The sequence below is a fragment of the Capricornis sumatraensis genome, chromosome 19, assembly GCF_032405125.1.
Source record: "Capricornis sumatraensis isolate serow.1 chromosome 19, serow.2, whole genome shotgun sequence".
In the NCBI taxonomy this organism is placed as follows: domain Eukaryota; kingdom Metazoa; phylum Chordata; class Mammalia; order Artiodactyla; family Bovidae; genus Capricornis; species Capricornis sumatraensis.
The window spans coordinates 71,237,694-71,258,233 of record NC_091087.1 but is presented as its reverse complement, the minus strand read 5'-3'; the positions used below and the strand labels follow the sequence as shown (position 1 = coordinate 71,258,233).

The following is a 20,540-nucleotide window of genomic DNA, read 5'->3' as shown; positions in this document are numbered from 1 at the left end:
TGTGTGTGTGTGACACACGGTGGGAGAAGGGCACAGGGCTGGGCCGACACAGCGGGGAAGCCTGAGGGTGGAGGGAGGGTGTCTGGGCTGTAACCCCTGGCTTCACCCTTCTTTTAAAGCCGCTTATCTGACTGCTGCCAGGCAAGCCCCCCTGAGAGTGGTGACAGCATGCACCTCTCAGAGTGCTGTGCACCTCAAGGCAGACAGTAAAGACAATGTGTGTTGAATTTCTAGCCCTAACCTGTTCGTCTCTTTTTGGAGTCAATGAATATTTGTTGAGTGAACAAATGATTGACAAAGTATAGATTGATTATGACTAAATTTGATTCATGGCCGATTGCCCCTCTTCAGGGAATACAAATGGTAACCAATAAAGTTTTTAAACAGGCATATTTTTTGCAGTGTTTTGTAGATTTCAGTTTAATCTAAACTGGATGTAGGTTATAGATTTCAGTGTTTCAATAAAAAAAATTCTTTCATTGTAAAGTAATTTTATAAATTTATGGAACGGTGTTGATGTTTCTCCACTCATCTCATTTTCTTAATTAAATAAAATTTTTTATTTTAAGGTAATACATATTTGCCATAGAAATTAAATACATATATATAAGCAAAAAGCAAGCAGTTTAAATTTAATGTGTATTGATGTATTTATTTGATCATATTGAGTGAGTTCAGAGAACTTTATGATGAAAAATTTCCTTAAGAGTTGGATGTAATGTGTGTTTCAAAATAAAAGTCTTAAAAATTGATTTTTTTCCCTCAAGAGCCAAATATATGAACCAAGCGTGCTTTGATTCTGATTTATGGTCATCAAAGCTAAATTCTAGATTCAATAGGTATTTTGCAATTTGTCATTCTGTTAAACTGTGTTATATCCACTTAGAAAATGGAATATGAGCAGGAGGGTTGACGGACCTACTAGAAATCGCTGCCTAACGCGCTGCTTCTAATTAGCCTGCTTTTGGAGCCAGAAGGGGAACCTCAGTGTTCTAAGTGTAAATTTTCCTTCTCCTCCTCCCTGTCCCCTGCCTTTTAGTATGTGTGCCAAATACAACCTGTGACGTATTATAGTTGGAAAGTTCTAATTGCGTGCTGCTATGGTTTTTAATCAGAGCAAACTAGGTATAATTTCTAAATAGTATTTGGTCATTCTTGGTACTATAGAACTGTTAATAAGTCGCTGAACTACTGTATATATTTTTCAAATTAACAACTGATAATATATTATAGCAGGCTATAAATTTTTAAAAATACAGTTCTTAGGAGTCTTTTTTTTGAACTGTGCTACTTTTAAATATATTTCAATGCCTCATGGAAGGTGATTATTAAATGTATTCAACTCAGTTTCCATATAAAAACTGGTTAAGGTTAGAGATGAGTATTTTTTAGAAAAGTAAAGATCTAGGTTTGAGAAGTGTTTTATGTCCTAGAGACCATTTGTGTGTTTTAATCCTTTAATTTTTTTTTAAAATTTCCTTAGAGGATGTTGAATCTTTCTTCCAGATAAATGTGTGTGTGTGTTTTTTTAAAGAATTGTTTTAGGAAATACCTCTCCATGTAGTTCTGAAAGTGCTTATCTTTAGTTTTGAAATGTTTACTGTCAAATGTTAAAAACAAAAACCAACTTTAACTCGAAGGTATTTTGTTTCATGTGCAGAGCTGTTTCAGAACCGTTTCACATACGAGATGCTTTTGAATTAGGAATTCACATAATAATGAATTCTGCTTATTTTGCTTCTCTGCGAAGGTTTGTTGTGTGAGCTTAAAATAAGACTGCAGCTGATTCGTGCAGCACATATTAACTGTTTATTTAGTTTTAAGTACATGACTATCTTTCATTTCTGATCAACCTGAGGAATTTGCATGCTACACAGCAGCCATCTTCTTTTATACTTTATTAAATATCTGTCAATTATAAATATCAAGGTTTTACATTAATGTCAAGATAGTACATCAAAAATTCATGGAATATGTGACTTTTTCCAAGGGTATTTAATACTTAATGCATTTGTGTCATTTTTCTTTCTAGAGATATTGACAGGTTTTATTAAGTGTTTGTTAGGGAGATTTCATTTTTATCAAGGGACTATAAAGAGAAGCTGTATGCTAAATCAATTTTTTTAAGCCAGAATATTGTTCATTTTTTTCATATTCAAACTCTTGTAATCCATAGGTTTTTTATTTAAATTTCTTCTTGGTTTATTTTTGTTTTATCTGAGTGATAGTTCAAGACAGAACTTTAATAAGGATGAAATATGCTGACTGTAGTGGTTTTTAATTTCCTTAAGCATAGCTACCAGACCCATGCAATATGGTAAATTCTTCAAAATGTCATACTTACATATTTAGCAATATTACTTCTTTTTATTGAAGCCAAACAAACGATTTTAGATATTAATCTTTCCCAAACACTGTGATTATTTTGTACTAGGTACAGTATTATTGTGTCTCATCTGGAACGCCTCCTCCGCTAGAAGAGGGACTGGGGAGGGCTTCCCTGGGCTGCCGGGCTTGACATAAGCAAATAAGAATCCTCTTTTAAAAGTGAGCTCTGTAGGGCTTCAGGTCTCACCATGAGCTTCAGCAACTGTTCATATCTCAACTTCGAATATTTATAATGCATAAGAAAGTGAAAGTATCAATCACTTTAAAAGTCTGCAGAAAATCTATGGCTGGTTTCTAAACTGTGTTTATGGGGCCACTGTTGTCCAAGCCTGACAGCCCCTCACCATCCAGTGTGTAGGTAGTTACATCCTGGAAAGAGCTATCTCAACTTAAATCAATTAGCCACATTTTCTGCTTTCATTTAGATTTCTATTTTTAAGGTACATGTTAGGACTGTCTTCTACTGGAGATAAGCAAAACCGTTATAGGATTTTGCTCTATAAAGTGCGAAATGTTCAGGTATCCTCCCCATAGAGTATAAGTGTAGTAGGTTTCATCCAAGAACATTTTTAGGAACTTGCAAGTAACTTCAGATTATTATTGTAATTTTTGGAAGATGTATTTTTGAACCTTGAGACTTAATGTGTTAAAAAAAAATCTGTCCAGAGTTTAAACAGTATCTGGAATGTCTTATTCCTGTTTATTTTTTCAAGATGTGTGAAAATATTTAAAGTTAAATGCTTTTCACCCATGCAAATCATTTCAATATTTGAATGTTTTAAGATTCTTGTAAAACTATTATATAATAATCTAAAGGGGCAGGTTAGATTTTTTATTTTTAACAAACCAAATTTCTCTTGAGTGAAGCTGAGCTAGTAACCACTCTGGATAAACCCAGTTTGGGTTTAGGATAAGTTGCTCTGAAGGCCTCACACCCTGAGAAGTACTGTTAATTCAAGAATCCTGCAGCTCTAATGTATTTCACTATGATGCCAGTAGGTGGCGCTGGTGTCACAGTAGTGAGAGCCCCATTGAAGTGGCAGTTACTTGCCTTTTTCTATAGCCTCAAATTCCACTTCGGTCTGTTAAGTGAATGTGTTTGGCAGAATATAAATATTTTTTTAAACCAGAATTACGTACAGTGGGCACACCTTATTTTTTAAGCACATAAGAACAACTGTTTCTAAGAGATTCTGCAAATATTACATAACTCTACAGCAAAAATAATCTTCAAAATTAATCTGCAGAAAGCATTTGCACATTTTTTTTTCCTTGAGTTTTTACTTTATGACCATCAGGACAGTGAACATGAACTTGTATTTTTGGTAAGAAATGTATATAAATAGTAGGAAGGGAGACATTTTTGAGAGTTAATTTTCCATCTTTTTGGCCCTTAGGGAGGTGGCCCTTGTTTGAAGAGTTTTTGTAGAGTCCAAAGCTATTTAAAGATGTTTGAGTGTCTGGAGCATTCTTCCTCAAGTCATTGTGACATTCAGCGTTCTAATTTTGAAAACTCATCTTTCTCCAATAAGTCAAACTTTTTGAGGGAGAGGGGTGAAATTTTTAATACTTATGGTTTTAGCGTTGGAATTTACCAACTTTGAATGTAGTGCGTTACACAGTTTAAATGAACTTAAAATATTTTAAAATAACAAAAGCAGCAATGCTTTCCCACCTCCTAGAGTTTGAGGAGAGATGGGCTGTGCCACATTTCTAGTGTGTCAGTCTATGAGAAACTTCATTTCATTATAAGTGAAAGGAAATTCTAGCAATAGAATTCTCTTTCTTTAAAATTTGGAAGCTTTTCTATGATACTTATTACAGTTTGGGGTGTAGGGAAGTTCCTGTCTGCTGAATTTGTACTTTTATGAGAAAAAAACACGAGCACCGTTGTGGTCAAGTTCCATATTTAAATGGAAAGCATCTTTAGGAGTCTTGGAGCACAGCCTTACATTTCATCTATTCAAAGAAGAGGTAATGAGAAGCTTCTCCTCCCATCTTTGCTGTGCTTGAACCAGAGACAGGATTGCCTCATCTTCCTAGTTAGAAAATGCAGCAAGAGAATGCCCCTGGGCAATAGGTTATTTTTATGTTAAATTGCATCTTCTTTAATTTCATTTTTATTATTGTCACAACATCACAATATTGTGTGACTGTATTTCCTTATGTTGACTTTTCTTCCAAAGGGTTAAAACTGGGTTGAGGGTTAGAGGGGAGAAGCAGGCACCTGGGAGCTAGCACCCAATTGGCAGCCTCTTGTAATATATAATTTGCCTAAAATTGCGCGGGGAGCACCAGCTTTTGTTTTCTAATTGATTTACGGTTTGAGCCACTTTTGCCTCATCCCCCACTGTCCTGCGTGCCGGTGCCAGCGAGTACATTACAGTGAGCGATGATAAATTGCTGTGCACTTGCGATGCTAGTGTGTTGAGTAAAAACTGCATGCTACATGGGGCTCCATGCATTAACAGCGGTGCAGAGACGGTGCAGCCGATTGCACGGGTGCCTCAGAAATCACCATTTGCTCATTTGATCACTTACTGCAATCTGTCTATCAGCCTGTAATGGAAACCGAAGATTAAAATTATACCGTTACAGCTTTTAATTTCTTAATCGAGACAAAGTTTTTTAAGTGCTCGAAAGGTCTAAGGTGTGTGTGGGGAGAGTATTATGGAGCGAGAACCTGAGATGTTTTAAATTTTCTCCAATGTGTGAAATTTGGGATATTTTTATCAAATCATCTTTTGTCTAGAGGAAAAAAAAAAGTAGTGAAGTTTAAATGTGCCAGTCTCAATTTTATCTTCATTATATTTGTTTGTAACATTTAATTCATAATTTACAGAACTGTCCTTTTTCTTGATTTTCTGTATTTGAGCTGCATCTGCCATGTGTGTGATTCATTTGCACATAACAAGTTGATTTCCTTCTAAATGATTTGAAGTCAGAGATTAATGAGAGAAGTTTCAGTTTATTCGAGTACCTTTATTTGCTCCTTTTACTGAGGTAAGAAGAGCTTTGGACTCTTCATAAGGGCTGTCCAGCACAGTATGGGACAGGATGTGGAGGCAGGTGGGACCTGACTTGGGCTCTGGGTTTCTGTGTTGATCAGATACTCACCGTGTGGGTGTGCCTACCTTTTGTAAACTCAGTCCACCTTAAATTTTATTTGTGTGCCTTGTCTGTGGGCCCTGGTATCAGAATACAAGCGGCAGATTTATGGCGGCTGCTGGGCACAACAAATTAAGTTGACAGTGATGTATGAGCGCATAATAGCACGATGAGCCCTCAGTAGCGCGGCTGGACGCCTCCTGCTTCATTTGGCTCTTGTTAGGATCTGTTAGGCAGCTAAATAATGAAATTCTGCTGACTGATTTCTGTCTTCCCTTTTTCTCTTTTCACTTCTGCTTTCTAAAACTTCCTCATTCCCAGACCCATCCTCATGCCCACAAACTGCCCTTGAAGGACTCCTTCACTTACGAGGACTACAGGTTGGTGTGTGGGAGGGTGATGGGGGGGGGGGGTGTATGTGGATGAGGCCTGTGCTGGAGGGTGGTTCCTGAGTGAATTTGGGGTCTCAGAAGTGCAAAGAGCTTTGATAAGAAGTGGTTTGCATGACCATTTAAAGCCTTTTAAAAAAAGAAGTCTTTCCCAAGTTATCCCGGACAGCTGGGGTAAGTAGCCGCATTTTCATAGCCATGTGGAAATTTCCACTAACCTGTATTGGTGGGTATTAGTTGTTGTAGCCAAGCGCTGCCTGAGATTAACATTAGTGTGGGGAGGTCCTGGGGATCTTTTTTCTTTCTAAGTAGACTATTTTAGTGCTTTGAAGTAGGGGCTTTTTTTTTTTTTTTTAAACAGATTCAGTGTAGTGCACAGCATAGTAAAAAATAGCATTCCACATTTTGAAGCATTCTTAGAGGATTTCTGATCAGAAAGGAGTTATACTGCTTGCTTTTCACTGAGGCTCCAAGTAGGAACAGAGTCAGCGTTTGTGTGAAAGAGGCCTGGGGTCCCCCTGGCCGCCCAGCTTGCGACCTGCAGGGGACTGGCCAGCCTTGGTCTCAGCTAGCCCTCCTTCCAGGCCACTTTCTCCCCCAGAAACACCCCCCACCCTTAACCACTGACTCCTTAATTGCCCTTGGCTTCCTTTCCTTCCATACCCGTACCCCACCCCCCAACTCTAAAAGTAAATTGTAAATGACGACGAAGGTGGCCACTTGTCACCTTTGCAGCTTAGGAAAGGATTTTGAGAAGTCAGGTACCTGTGACTGCCCTGGGCTCTCTGATGTGCCGGCCCTAATCAGCCTCTTTTCTTCGGATTATTGCAGGTGGGCGGTCTCTTCCGTTATGACTCGACAAAACCAGATTCCCACGGAGGACGGCTCCCGGGTGACCCTCGCGCTTATCCCCCTGTGGGACATGTGCAACCACACCAGCGGCCTGGTGAGCACCCACTACCCGGGTCGTGTGTGGTTGGAACAGGGCAGGCTGCCTCAGGTCACTCTCCTCGACCTCCCCTCCCAGACCTCCCCTCCCAGAGGAGCAAACGGAACCAAACCTGCCACCTGCCCTGCCCCCCTTGAGTAGAGGCTAGGGGTTTTCTCCCTGTGTTTATTACTTAATCCTGAAAACGGGAGTCTTATGTCAGTTTCAGAAGCCACAATGAACAGCATTTATGTGCTAAGCCTAGACATACATTTTCTTATCTAAGGACCACAGGCTAAACCAAAGTTTCTTTTTCCTGATTCTTTTCAAAATACTGATTTATTGAAAAAAAAAAAAAAAAGAAACCTATCTTCTTCCTGCTGTTTGCTTCTGTGTTGCTGGTTTTCTGTCCTTGCTGACTGATTTCCAGTTGTTTAAGCGTCTCTGATTCTTTTCTGTCCCCTGGCCCACTCCTTCAGCTGATGGGTGGACATGTCCTTGGCCCCCTCGATTAACCTGGTGTTAATTGTCCTGGTGCCCCTGGCGATGGGGTGGGGGAGGTGCACTTGGCCTCAGAGGACGCTAAGGAGACAGGGAGATGCCGCGATGATGGTTAGTCAGGACGCACAGAGGAGCCTGCCTCTGTGGCTCAGCGTGCTTTCAGCCGTGAGCCACAGAAGAGAGTGCTGCTCTGTGCAGAGATGGCGTCCGAGAGAGGTTTCCTGAAATCAGTGTTGGAAAGATAGTCAACTTCAGGATGTTTTGAACTTGTATGTTATAATCATATACTGGTTTGATTAGTTTTTTGTTCATCTTTTCTCACTGTCAGCTTTCTTTGTTATTATTAGCAGTATTATAAATAGATTAGAAAAATGCTGCAAATGAGTATTTTACATGTAATTCCACAAAATGGCCAGAACACATGTAACGTTTGCCAAACACTTAAGATAGAACACCCTAGTGCTAATCTGGGAAGGTCTAGCAACCAGTACACTCTTAAACTGTAGAGAAGAAATAACGAGACTTTTTAAATTGTACTTTCGCCTTAATTTAGATATGCTTAATTAGCCGTTTTGAGGTGTTCTTAGCATATTTTATCATTTATTTTCATTAATAAATAAAATTTTAAGTTTTGCTCTTTCGGAGCTGTTTGAACTGATTATCATGTTGAAGTTTTAAGAATTTTCAAATAGCTTTTAATCTTTGGCTGTAGCATTTTTGTTTTTCTTCTTTTGGATTAAGACGTTGGTTCCTAGACTTGATTGATTGTTGGGGTTTATTCTTTTCTTTCTAAAATGTAAGAAGCACACATTTATTGTAAACAAAACCTGTGAAACAGAGCAGAAGCCTCTGCAAGGTGAGACTCAGGGTCCCCGGCGGTCCCAGGCCCCGTGGTCTGCTCCACTCGGTGGCTCCTGGGCAGCCGGCCGCTGGCTTCCTGAGAATCTCTCCATGCCTTCGCCTCTTCACACGCTCACACACAGACTGGTTTTATGTTGCTTTCATGTACACTACTCATATTTTCCCCCTAAAAGTTAAAAAAAAAGTTTATCTCGTAATAAAATTACTGAATTGATGATGACTGCTCATGCTGTCTTTTTCTACACTATTCGACAAATCTTTAAGCCACCGCAGCCCGGGCAGGAACACTGCTGACCTTGAGAAGGCTCATGTGAGATGTTAGTACTTTTCCTTCCAGTGGTTACTTTCTCCACATACTTAATTCTTTCTGCTGCACCTTTGTTGAACTGTTGGCCATCATAATTGTAAGACTTCATGGGAAATTCTGTCTGGGAGGATTTCAGAATCTGTTTTAACACTGTGAAGTTGCATGTCATACATCTGAACAGTTAATCTCTTTTTTAAAGTGAGGTATTTTAAATTAAGGCTCAGCTTTTCAGACAGTAGATTTCTTCTCTGTGTGCGTCTGTCCTGACAGCCGTTGTCTGTCTGATCTGATTGCCACTGAGGGAGGAGACAGAAATCAGTAACCGGGCAACGCCGTGCGCTTCTGACAGCGTGCCTGCACCTGGGTACGGGGGAGGGAATGGGAGAGTCAGGTTCTGTGACAGTGATTCCAAGCCGGCAGCAGCGAGGAAGGTTGTGAGGAAGGAAGGGGCTGGCCGGAGCCTGGCGCAGGGAACCACTCCCATCCACTGGGAGAAGCACACAGACAAGGCTCCAGGCGTCGTGTTGAGCTGTATCTGAATTCTGCGTGCCTGGGTCAGAACCGGGGGGCGCCGGGCTGCCCGCCCTTCCCTGAGGTCGGTCCGTTTATACAGAGAAGGCCGCTTCCCAGCTGTCCGGGGCCCCTGTACTGGTGCCCACAGGTGGAGCATGTTGGACGATCAGCCCTTGGGTTTGAGTTGTGCCTCTGACAGTCAGGATGAGAGGGCTTTGGGAGGTTCAGGCAGAACCTAGGGAGGTTCTTCCCCAAGGCCTTTCGCTTGAGTGTTGAAAAGTCTGAAACATTTAGGTGCGCATCAGGCTTCAGTCTCAAGGTGGAAGCCCAGGTGTTTGCAGTGGCAGAAAAGTGCCTGCTTGGCCTGTGACCCTGGAACCCCCACACGCCCACTGTGGGGCCTCTGCACTGACTGTCCCCCCACACGCCCACCGCGGGGCCTCTGCACTGACTGCCCTGCTGCCTACTCAGGCCATGACTCCCTTTATCCAGGGTTAAGCTGGTCTGTGAGTGGAATGAGCTGGGACAGCTGGCTTCATGACGTGCCCATCGCTTTCCTGTTTCTCACTGCTCTTTGCAGATCACAAGTGTTCAGATTTCTCGGTGTGTGTCTACTCAGCCATTGGTTCTGGGGATGCTGGGTTTAGAGAGTAGTGTTGTCTGGCCTTCCTTTCCCTAGACTCAGAAGTAATCTTTTGAGCTGTTGACACCTTTATTAGGAAATAGCACGTGAAGCTGTCTTGAATTCTGATTCCCTGGGATAGAATGGGGAGATCAGACTTATTAATGAGCATTTAGAGACACTCTAGGGCTTCCCTGGTGGCTTAGAGGGTAAAGAGTCCACCTGCCAATGCAGCAGATGCAGGTACGATCCCTGGGTTGGGAAGATCCCCTGCAGAAGGAAATGGCAGCCCACTCCAGTATTATTGCCTGGGAAATCCCATGGACAGAGGAACCTGGCGGGCTACAGTCATGGGGCCACAGAGAGTTGGACACGACTGAAGTGACTGAGTTTACACGCACAGACCATTTAAGATATGGGGGGCTGCCCTGAGGGGCCGTATTCTTCCCCCGCTGGAGGTTGCTTTGTCAGGCAGATGTTGTGAAGGGCAGGGGCAGTGTCGGATGTTGGGCACCGTGAGCCAAGCTGCAGGCCCAGAGGTGAGAAGGGTTTGGCTGCAGGTCTGGCTGGCAGGGGCAGGTACACAGATAAATGCCCTGCTGTGGGATGGGAGGGGTTTTGGGGGGCATGGAGGGAAGGTGGGATGACGGGAGGCCTCCAGAGAGGCCAGGGCTCAGGCTGAACAGGGGCTGAAGGTAGCTGCAAGCACGAGGGAGTGGGGACAGTGGCCAGAGTGGCAGGTCCAGAGGCTGTAAGGAGGCACAAGGCTCCTTGAAAACTGGCCTTGCTCTAAAATTTGGATCTTTTTATGAAGGCAAAGAAGAGCACCACTGAAAGGTTGTAAACAAGACGTCAACAATGTATATATCCCCAGGGATGCAGGAGGGATGGTGCAGGAATTTGAGACCAGTTGGGAGGGTTTTGCACATGATAAGCCAGGCACGAACAAGCAGGGGGATGACTGGACAGATGGAATTCAAAGGGCGACCTGGAAGGTGACATGCTGACCAGCTGAGGCCCAGGGAATTAAGTGGGGGTGTAAGTGCCGGGCCTACAATGTTGCCTCCCCCACCCCCGCCCCCAGGACAGGAGCGATGAGAGATGCAGGATTTCCGTGTAGTCAGTGATTGAGGGGTTTAGAAACTCACAGTATAGCTTTCAGCATAAAGCAAGTGGATAGGATGCACCTAACTTGTTCTGTTTTTCTTTTGCTTGTCTGAAAGTTTGAATTTCTCTAGTTTTAGAGTAAAACATGTATATAATTTGGAAACAGAATTTTTCTTTCCCCTGATTCTTGATCCAGCAGAAGACTTGCGTTGGGTTCTTAGTGGCCAGATAGGAGGAAAAGATGCCATTTGCAAGTCCGTTCCAGGCTTCCCTGGCGGCTCAGACGGTAAAGCCTGTGCCTGCAATGCTGGAGACCCGGATTTGATCCCTGGGTCGGCAAGATGCCCTGGAAAAGGAAATGGCAACCCACTCCATATCCTTGCCTGGAAAATCCCATGGACGGAGGAGTGTGGTGGGCTACAGTCCGTGGGGTTGCAAAGAGTTGAACATGACTGAGTGACTTCAGTTTCACAATTCTAGGATCCTGCTTCATCCTTGGGGAGCATTTGTCCTGTGTTGTGGGGTTGGGGGTGGATGGGCTCAAAGGCGGTAACTATGTAATGAATAATTGTATTTGGTTGAGACCAGCAAGGGATAATGTGTACATTTTCCGAAGAGTATGTCCCTCATTGCAGGTTTGGGGTCTTCCAAGAGGATGTCTGGTGTGAACAGAATTAATGAAAATAACTCTGCTCAGTTTGATGAAGCAGGGCTGAATGCACCCTTTTAAGTAGCTTTGGGTGTTTCTTATCCTCTAATGGCTGGAAAAAAAAAAAGGCCCTTCTGAGCCAGAGCACTCACGCTATCCTATCCCGCTCCCTCCCGTCTTCAGATCACCACTGGCTACAACCTGGAGGACGACCGCTGCGAGTGTGTGGCCCTGCAGGACTTCCGGGCCGGAGAGCAGGTGGGTTCCGCCCGAGACCCTCAGCTCACACTGTGTGAGATTTGTATTTAAGGCTTGTTTAAGGAGTATGTTCTAGGACCCAAAGCCAGGATAAACACATCATGCTCTGCATGGGACCTTTGGGCCCTCCAGGGAGAAAGATGTGCACAGCTGCCCGACTGTGTGTAACACTGTCCTGTGTTACAACAGTAGAACAGATTTTTTCCATTATATAAACTGCGTCGTTTTCATATCTTTCTCTGTGGATTAGAACCTTCTTTATATGGAGGCTGTGTATTTAAGTGGCAAAACCATAAGGGAATCGGGACCCACAAGAGCTGTCTTCTTATACTTTCTCTTGAATCTGTTTTCAGTAATAATTGGGGTGAGGGTGGGGGGGGGCTCAGCCTCTCAGTCCGCTTGCAGATATGCAGGTAAGAACACCTGTACTCTGTCAGCCATGAGCAGGAACTGACACAGGCCACTGACATTCTTGCGGAGACAGAGTGAAAAGTGTCAGTCTAACCAAGTGTCGGAGGAAAGTTCATCACCCCTCTGCTGCGTGCAGAATTGCCGCAGCCTCTAAAAACGGGTTTCCGCCAGACACTCTGGTGGTCAGAGGAGGGGAGAACATGGTGAACTGTAACGTGCAGTTGTAAAGGGACAGTATCGCTGTGCCTGGGCAGGGCGGGGTTATGAGAGAGGCCGGGACAGGGTCTGGCTCTTCTGTGTGCTGGGAGGCCTGGGGGGGCGCGCTCCTCACCCGGCAGGCCCAACCTGGCTGCACCGGGCCTTCAGAACAGGGTGTGGTTCCTTCAGGGCTGTCCGTCCTCTTAGTGTAAAGTCCCGGTAAATGTATGAGAACTGACCCTTTGCCCTGCTTTGTACTGAGAATGGATGTTAAGTTTCTTTTATATCCCTTTATTTTTTCTTTACTGCATCTCAGATTTACATTTTTTATGGCACTCGGTCAAATGCAGAGTTTGTGATCCACAGTGGTTTTTTCTTTGACAATAATTCACACGACAGAGTGAAAATAAAGCTTGGAGTGAGTAAAAGTGACCGGCTCTACGCCATGAAGGCCGAGGTCCTGGCTCGCGCTGGCATCCCAACGTACGTAGACACAGCCTGTCAGCTCTCTCCTGTGGTCCTTGAAATACTTCCAGTTGCAGAGTGTTTAATTGGCGAGCTAATGCAACTCCTCCGCTGTAGTTTGTCTTAATCCCTTTATCCCTATTATACTGCGAATTTAAACCGTTAGATGTATGGTGATTTACCAGCGTTTTCAGATCAACATAGTCGTGTCGTTGAAAGCATCCACAGTCAGTTCCAGGGTATGTGGCCTGAAATCCTCCTTCAGTTAAATCAGTGCCTCCATGTCATTAATGCCTTTCACCTTGAAAAGGTTAATGACCTGGATCAATTTGTTTCATTTAATTCTTTGCCACCATTAGTTTCTGTAATGAAGTCACAATCCTCAGTGATTTCAAGAATTTCTGGTTAAATTTTTTAAGATTTTCTTGCATTTGAGGTGCAAAATGAAAAAGACAAGAATTATGATTTATTGGTTCTCCAGGGAATGGAGGAACCATTCTTAATGAAAATGGATTATCTAGACCTTTTTTTTTATTGAACATGTCAATATTTGATTAATGACTAAAATGTGACCTCAGCGTAAATTATCGTTAGCCTCTTGTTAGGAAGCGTGGGTGTGCTCGGTTCTGTAGTGTGTCGTGTGCCCCTGAGGTGAAGGCTCTTAGACCGGCGACCGCTGGCAGTGGCGGTCCCCGCTGTCCTCCTGGGCCACCCCAGCCCTACTGCATCTTGCCAGGACTGAACGCTGTGTATTTAGAGTTCGGGGGAGAAGCAGGGGGGCCTCTGGCTGGCCTGGCGCTCCCTGAGGGTCACCACCCCGAGGGCAGGCTTAGAGATCTCCCTGCAGCGCGGGTGGGCAGGAGTGGGCTCCTGGGACTGATGCAGCCTCTTCTCTTGTCAGCTCCAGCGTCTTTGCCCTGCATTTCACCGAGCCGCCCATCTCTGCCCAGCTGCTGGCTTTTCTCCGAGTTTTCTGCATGACCGAAGGTAAATCATCTCAGGGAAAAAAAAATGTTTTTCTTTTTTTTTTTTTAATTCATGAAGTGTGAGGCAGAGGGATTCAGATTAAAGATAAAACTGCTTAAAATTAAAGCACTTTGGGGGAGGAGGTAAGACGGTAATATTGGAAAAAGAAGAAAATGATGTTTCATCCTGCAAGTTTTTTTTATTAAATCCTCGATGTGTTGTCAATATTCACTTGTAATAAACAAATAATTCTCTACTGCATTAGGAAAAAAACGTATAACATCTTGGACTATCTAACTGTATCAGATTCTACATTTGTAGACGGAAGTTTTTGATGTGTTTATTTACCTGGGACAACAGAGCCTCAGTGTACTCAAGGGGTCTGATGTCTCTAATTCATCTGGACGAGTGAGGGGGCACTGAAATTGTGGGGTTGGCTGGGGCCTGTGTGGGCCAGAGGCCTTCATCTGTTAACCAGCTCTGTGGTTTGGATCCAAAATTGCCAGCAGGCCTTTTAATGCCAGGCATCCAGTTGGAGTACATAACACTGCAAACAGAACCTGTTTAAATTGCAAAATATTCTTGTCAACAGCCTCTTACTTCAGGCACAAAAAGAGTTTCATATATATATAGTATTGAGCATCGATTGTATGTTTCTGTAAGTAAGCCATTCGGGGTTTCTAGTACTGAGATGTGACCTGTTGCAGTCATGTTTCATTCTTCATCGGAAAATACACTCCTCCAAATCCCCTGGTCCTGAGATTCCATTGTTAATTGTGTGTGAGTTTGCTCTTGTTGTAAAGCACCTTGGATCCTGTGCACAACAGATTGGGTGGGAAAGAGTGAGCAAGCGAGCGAGTGCCCCCTGATTGAACAGACAAATGTGAGGCTGTCCGAGCGTTGGAGCGAGGGCAGCTGGGCCGGAGCAGAAATGCCAGCCCCTGGAGGGAGCCTGCTGGGCTCTGCCGCCCAGCTCCCTGTCTTCATGTCCGCAGCCAGAGAAGTGCTGCCGGGATCTGGCTGGTCATCAGGATGGAGGTGGGAGAATCTGAGTCCCGAAGCACAGAGAGGCCACTTGGACCCCAACTGCAGAGCCCAGAGACACATCCCTCGTTCACAGCCACACTGCTCTGGACTCCCTGTCACTTGAGTGAGAGCTTATGCTTCTGTGTGTGGTGGTGAGCCATCACTCCAGTTTAGTGGACACGAGTTTACGGTTAACTGTGGGCTTTTCTTGCATATAAGGTAGGGTTACAGAGTTGAGTGTCACATGTCCCAGTTCATGGCCTGAAGAAGCTTATAACTAAGAGCAGTGATGACGATGACGACCCCTGGAATCTGGGAGCCCCACTCTGTGCGGGGCTCTTGTAATAATTCTCTACTGCATTGGGAGAGAACTTACAGATAATCTTGGATTATCTAACCGTGTCAGAGTCTGCATTTGTAGAGGACTGTGGCACAGGCTGTTCATTCTCAGCCGCCTTGTGGGAGGGAGGCAGGGCTTCCCACTTGACTGACATAGAAACTCCTGTGCCATGAGGAGAGGAATGTGCCACTGAGCTTACAGGCAGTGACCCTGACTTGGGACCAGCTCAGCCAACTCAGAGTCTGTGCCGCGGGCCCCCTTGTGGCTCCTGCTGGTTTGCAGGAATTGCAGTCCATGGAAGAGATCCTAGCACTGCAGGGTCTTTGACACGGAGCCAGGCTGGGGGCCACCAAACCATGCTCTCATGGTGGCTGGGGTGGGGGGAAAAGGGGGCTGGTGAGGAGCCCTGTGAGTGCAAGGAATCCAGGAAGGGTCTGTGAGTCAGGGAAGAGGGGAAAGAAGCCTGCTCCCGGAGGCTGTGTTCATTTCCCAAGTGTCGCAGGCAGGTGGATGGCCTTTCCTAGGTTTCATCTCTCCAGGTGTATGAAGTCAGACTGATTTCACTGAAAAGCAGCAGAAAGAAAGCTCTGCTTCAGCTTCTTGGCTTCCCAACATTCATTAAAGGGTGAAACTCGGGTAGCTTGAGGAAGAAAAAAAGATAGGAACCTTAGTATTGGGGACTTCCAAAAAGATACTTCTTCCACCCAAGAAGTTTATCTTCTTTATACAAAGAATAAAACTATAGGCTCAAAATGTTAAAATCCTCAATTTTTTCATGATCTTTTGCTAACAAATGCAACTTAATAAATTTCTGTTTTTGAATATTAGATTAACTTCTATTTTATCAAAAAAAAGAAACCCTGCTTTTGAATCATTTTAGGTTCGTTGATTCTCTTTAGTTTCTCTGTAGTCATAGACAGTTTGTCATGTCAAGACAATTGATGCGTTCTTTGAATCATTCTCACTAATACTAATAAAAGTTTGGTTTGCTGGCAGCAGAAGTTCTTCCATTTGAATTGTAAATAGTGACAGCTGTGGGGCATTTTGCTCTGAAAGAGACACTGTCTCATAATTACATAAGAAGCACGGGTATGCTTCTTGAGCGTGAATAGGATCGGCACGTTTTGGTCTTTTGAAGATAATGTGCCAGGAGATAAAGTGCTCAGAGCAGTTGCTGAATTCTTTCCTCTTCTTACATGTATTTGAAGGTAATTGAGATGTGCACTTGTGTTTATTTGTAATTCCTATTTAAATGCCTGACAAGTGAGGGGTATAGGCACACTTTTTTCATTAACTAAGATTTTTCTAGTCCATTTTCTTGTTTCACTTTGTGGTTTACTTGTTACAAGATGAGACAGATAGCTTTGTCAGGTCAGCTACTGGAAGTGGTAAATTCAGATTTCAATCTAGAAGGGTCACTGGGCTCTTGTGCTGTTGTCTTTCCTGATTGCATTGCTCACCTGGATGTCTCTTCTACCCAACTGGTGTGACTGGGCTCACGGTTTGCAGGAAGGGTGTTCTCAGAGGAAGGGGTGTGTCTCTCCAGATGGTCTTTAAGAAGCATCTTCTGAAACCATCTAAAGGCTCTCAGGACCCCTCTTAAAAACAATGAGACGCGGAGTGCTGGCCAAGCAAGGCTTGATCTAGATGCCGATCAAGAAGACCTCCCGCTTTTTCCTTCCCTGAGACAGGTCAGGCTCTGACCCTGCTCTGACTGACCGGCGAGAAGGGAGCACTTCACCGCGGACGGGGATGCTGTGGGGAGGCTGTTTGGTGAGGTGGCCGCTGGTTAGTATGAAAGTGGTGCTGTTTCCCCTAACAGACGACTATTTGTGTTTCCTGTAGAGGAGCTGAAAGAACACTTGCTGGGAGACAGTGCCATTGACAGAATCTTCACCTTGGGGAACTCTGAGTACCCTGTCAGCTGGGACAACGAGGTCAGGCTGTGGGCGTTTCTTGAAGACCGAGCCTCGCTTCTTCTAAAAACATACAAGACAACCATCGAGGTGATTTGGTTGATCAAGCAAGGATTTGTGCTTTGTCATGTTTTAAAAGATGTTTCATGAGAGATTCTTTTTTATTTATTTAAAAATTAATTTATTTATTTTAATTACTTTACAATATTGTAGTGGTTTTTGCCACACATTGACATGAATCAGCCATGGGTGTACATGTGTCCCCCATCCTGAATATCCCTCCACCTCCCTCCCCATCCCATCCCTCAGGGTCATCCCAGTGCACCAGCCCTGAGCACCCTGTCTCATGCATTGAACCTGGACTGGCAGTCTATTTCACGTATGATAATATACATGCTATTCTCTCAAATCATCCCACCCTCACCTTCTCCCAGAGTCTAAAAGTCTGTTCTTTACATCTGTGTCTCTTTTGCTGTCTTGTATATAGAGTCATTGTTACCATCTTTCTAAATTCCATATATATGTGTTAATATGGAGAAGGCAATGGCACCCCACTCCAGTACTCTTGCCTGGAAAATCCCATGGATGGAGGAGCCTGGTAGGCTGTAGTCCATGGGGTCGCTAAGAGTCAGACATGACTGAGCAACTTCCCTTTCACTTTTCACTTTCATTAATTGGAGAAGGAAATGGCAACCCACTCCAGTGTTCTTGCCTGGAGAATCCCAGGGACAGGGGAGCCTGGTGGGCTGCCATCTGTGGGGTTGCACAGAGTCGAACACGACTGAAGTGACTTAGCAGTAGCAGCAGCGTTAATATACTGTATTGGTGTTTTTCTTTCTGACTTACTTCACTCATATAATAGGCTTCAGTTTCATTCACCTCATTAGAGCTGATTCAAATGCTTTCTTCTTAATGGCTGAGTAATACTCCATTGTGTATAAGTACCATAGCTTTCTTATCCGTTGGTCTGCCAGTGGGCATCTAGGTTGCTTTCATGTCCTGGCTATTGTCAACAGTGCTGCGATGGACACTGGGGTACACGTGTCTTTTTCAGTTCTGGTTTCCTCAGTGTGTATGCCCAGCAGTGGGATTGCTGGATTGTATGGCAGTTCTATTTCCAGTTTTTTAAGGAATCTCCACACTGTTCTCCATAGTAGCTGTACTAGCTTGCATTCTCACCAACAGTGTAAGAGGGTTCCCGTTTCTCTGCATCCTCTCCAGCATTCATTGTTTGTAGATTTTTTGATAGCGGCCATTCTGACCAGCGTCAGATGGTACCTCACTGTGGTTTTGATTTGCATTTCTCTGATAATGAGTGATGTTGAGCATCTTTTCTCATGAGAGATTCTTAAATGTAAATTACTGTAATTCTTTAGCAAAATCATTGAGTATTTGACATTTTTCATTCAACTTATTTGGAGAAGGAAATGGCAACCCACTCCAGGATTCTTGCCTGGGAAATCCCATGGGCAGAGGAGCCTGGTGGGCTACAGCCCGCGGGGTTGCAGAAGAGCTGGACACGACAGCGACTAAACAGCAACAACCAAATTTAACTAACTAATATTTTTCTATTTAACACATTTACCCTTACCAAGAGAGTCAAGAGGCGTTATTGATTAGAAGATAAATCTTTAAATTAGTTAATGCTTTTTTATAATTTGTATTTCATATGATACAAGTAAATGTAAGTTTTTATTTGTGCTTTCAAAGTTTCCTCCTGGGTCCCTTGACTTCAAATACCCATCATTCATCCAGCGTCCAAGCACTGTGTGATTTAGGCTCCTCTTTTTGGTTTGACCATCATTTATTTAGATATAATTTACATAGAGTAAAACTCATACTTCTAAAGTGTACGCTTGGGTGTAAGTATACAGTCATGCAGCCACCCCCACAATCAAGTTCTGGAACCTTCTCCCCTCCCCACCCCCAATTTCCCTTGTGCCCTCGTCCCCGGCAATCACTGATCTGCCTTCTGTTGCTATAGTTTACCAGTTTAGAGACTTGAGATGGTTGAGTTTGCTGTTTCTTTTCCAGGAAGATAAGTCCTTCTTGAAAAACCACGACCTTTCCGCCCGTGCCACCATGGCCATCAAGCTGCGCTTAGGTGAGAAGGAGATCCTGGAGAGAGCGGTCAAGAGCGCGGCCGCGAACCGGGAGTTCTACCGGCGGCAGATGGAGGAGCAGGCGCCGCTGCCCAAGTACGAGGAGGGCGGCGCCGGGCTGCTGGAGGGCGTGGCGGACTCGAGGCTGCCGCTGGTGCTGAGGAGCCTGGAGGGGGAGGCGGGCGCGCAGGAGACCTTGACCCTCAGCGAGGCCGTCCGCAGGGCCCAGGCCGCCGAGCACGGGCTCGTCAACGGTGAAAGCGCTATCCCCAACGGGACCAGGTCAGAGAAGGAAACTTTAACTCAAGAGGAAAGTAAAAGAGCGACTGGAGACACCAAAGAACCTTCTTCCGACAGCGCCGAGGACGTTGCACAGTAGCCCCGGCTTCGGCCGAGGTTTATGAACGGGCCCGTTTACATCGCTGTTTCCCTGTTCACGGTTTTCTTTCTGCTGAGAGAAAAATATGTTTTTGCTGCTTTATATAAAAATGATTTTTTTAAGTTATTTAAAAAATCTAGCTTCCCTTTCTGATTATGATTGCCATCTTGCTTCTAGGCCAAACCAACCAGTTGACCAAGCAGAACACAGAGGGAAGAGGCGCCTCGGAAGGTTCTGCAGGCCCTCTGCGGGCAGACACCTTTTCTGCCTGGGAAAGAATGCAGCTCCCCGTCCGCGGTGCTGCTGTGGGCCTCGCCTCTCCACAGCCAGGGGGCAGGCCCACCCCGCCTCCTGCCTGACGAGGGCGCTCCGGGGGTGCCCAGCGGAAAACGGGCTCGAGGTTAGGAAACCTGGGAGTCTGGGCAAAAAAGATGAAATCCTTTCTTTTTTTTTTTTTTCTAAAAAAAAAAAAAAAATGCCCCAGTACCGAAAGAAAAGGAAAGGTGGCAACCTTATTTTTAATAGTTTAAAATGTTGATGATAATCCTAATGATATAAACATGCGGACACACACACACACACACCCCTAGTGATTTCTTAAGATTTGTTTACTTTGTGTTTTGTTTTACTGTGTTAAGAACGTGTCCTTTCTCCTGGAATCAAAGTAGGATATGCATATCCTGCTCCTAAACTTCTGCGTTGGCTCTGATTGTGAAGCGGTGCGCTCCCCCTCCACCCCGGTGAGGAGAGCACCACGGCCGAGTTCAGGCGAGGCCGCTCCCAGCTTCTCTGGTTGTCACAACAAGCTAGAGATTTTCAAAGCTACACTTTTGAGTAAAAAGCCTTATTAAAAGGAAAACGTGATTAATATTTTTGTCTATTCCTTTTCTTTGGAGTGTGACAGGCCTCTTGAGTCGAAAGTGAAAGTGTCAGTTGCTCAGTCGTGTCCTGCTCTTTGTGACCCCAGGGACTGTAGCCTGCCAGGCTCCTCTGCCCGTGGGATTTCCCAGGCAAGAATACTGGAGTGGGTAGCCATTCCCTTCTCCAGGGGATCTTCTGGGCCCAGGGATCCAACCCAGGTCTCCTGCATTGCAGGTGGATTCTTT

General features: G+C 44.5%; 1 protein-coding gene across 6 annotated transcripts in view; it reads left to right on the top strand.

Moving 5' to 3' along the window:
- The window catches only part of SETD3 (SET domain containing 3, actin N3(tau)-histidine methyltransferase), a 76,856-nt gene extending 56,593 nt beyond the window's left edge, over positions 1-20,263 (top strand). For 3 of the 6 annotated variants that reach the window (XM_068990824.1, XM_068990823.1, XM_068990822.1), the window contains 7 exons: positions 5,818-5,876; positions 6,717-6,831; positions 11,557-11,631; positions 12,557-12,723; positions 13,607-13,692; positions 16,883-17,043; positions 18,988-20,263. In XM_068990824.1, the coding sequence (XP_068846925.1) occupies positions 5,818-5,876; positions 6,717-6,831; positions 11,557-11,631; positions 12,557-12,723; positions 13,607-13,692; positions 16,883-17,043; positions 18,988-19,434 (1,110 nt within the window). In that variant the 3' untranslated portion in view covers positions 19,435-20,263. Of the gene's footprint in view, positions 1-5,817; positions 5,877-6,716; positions 6,832-11,556; positions 11,632-12,556; positions 12,786-13,606; positions 13,693-16,882; positions 17,044-18,987 lie in introns of those variants that run through there. The other 3 variants (XR_011146288.1, XM_068990825.1, XM_068990826.1) reach the window with 3 other exon arrangements.
- Positions 20,264-20,540: the final 277 nt, after the last annotated feature.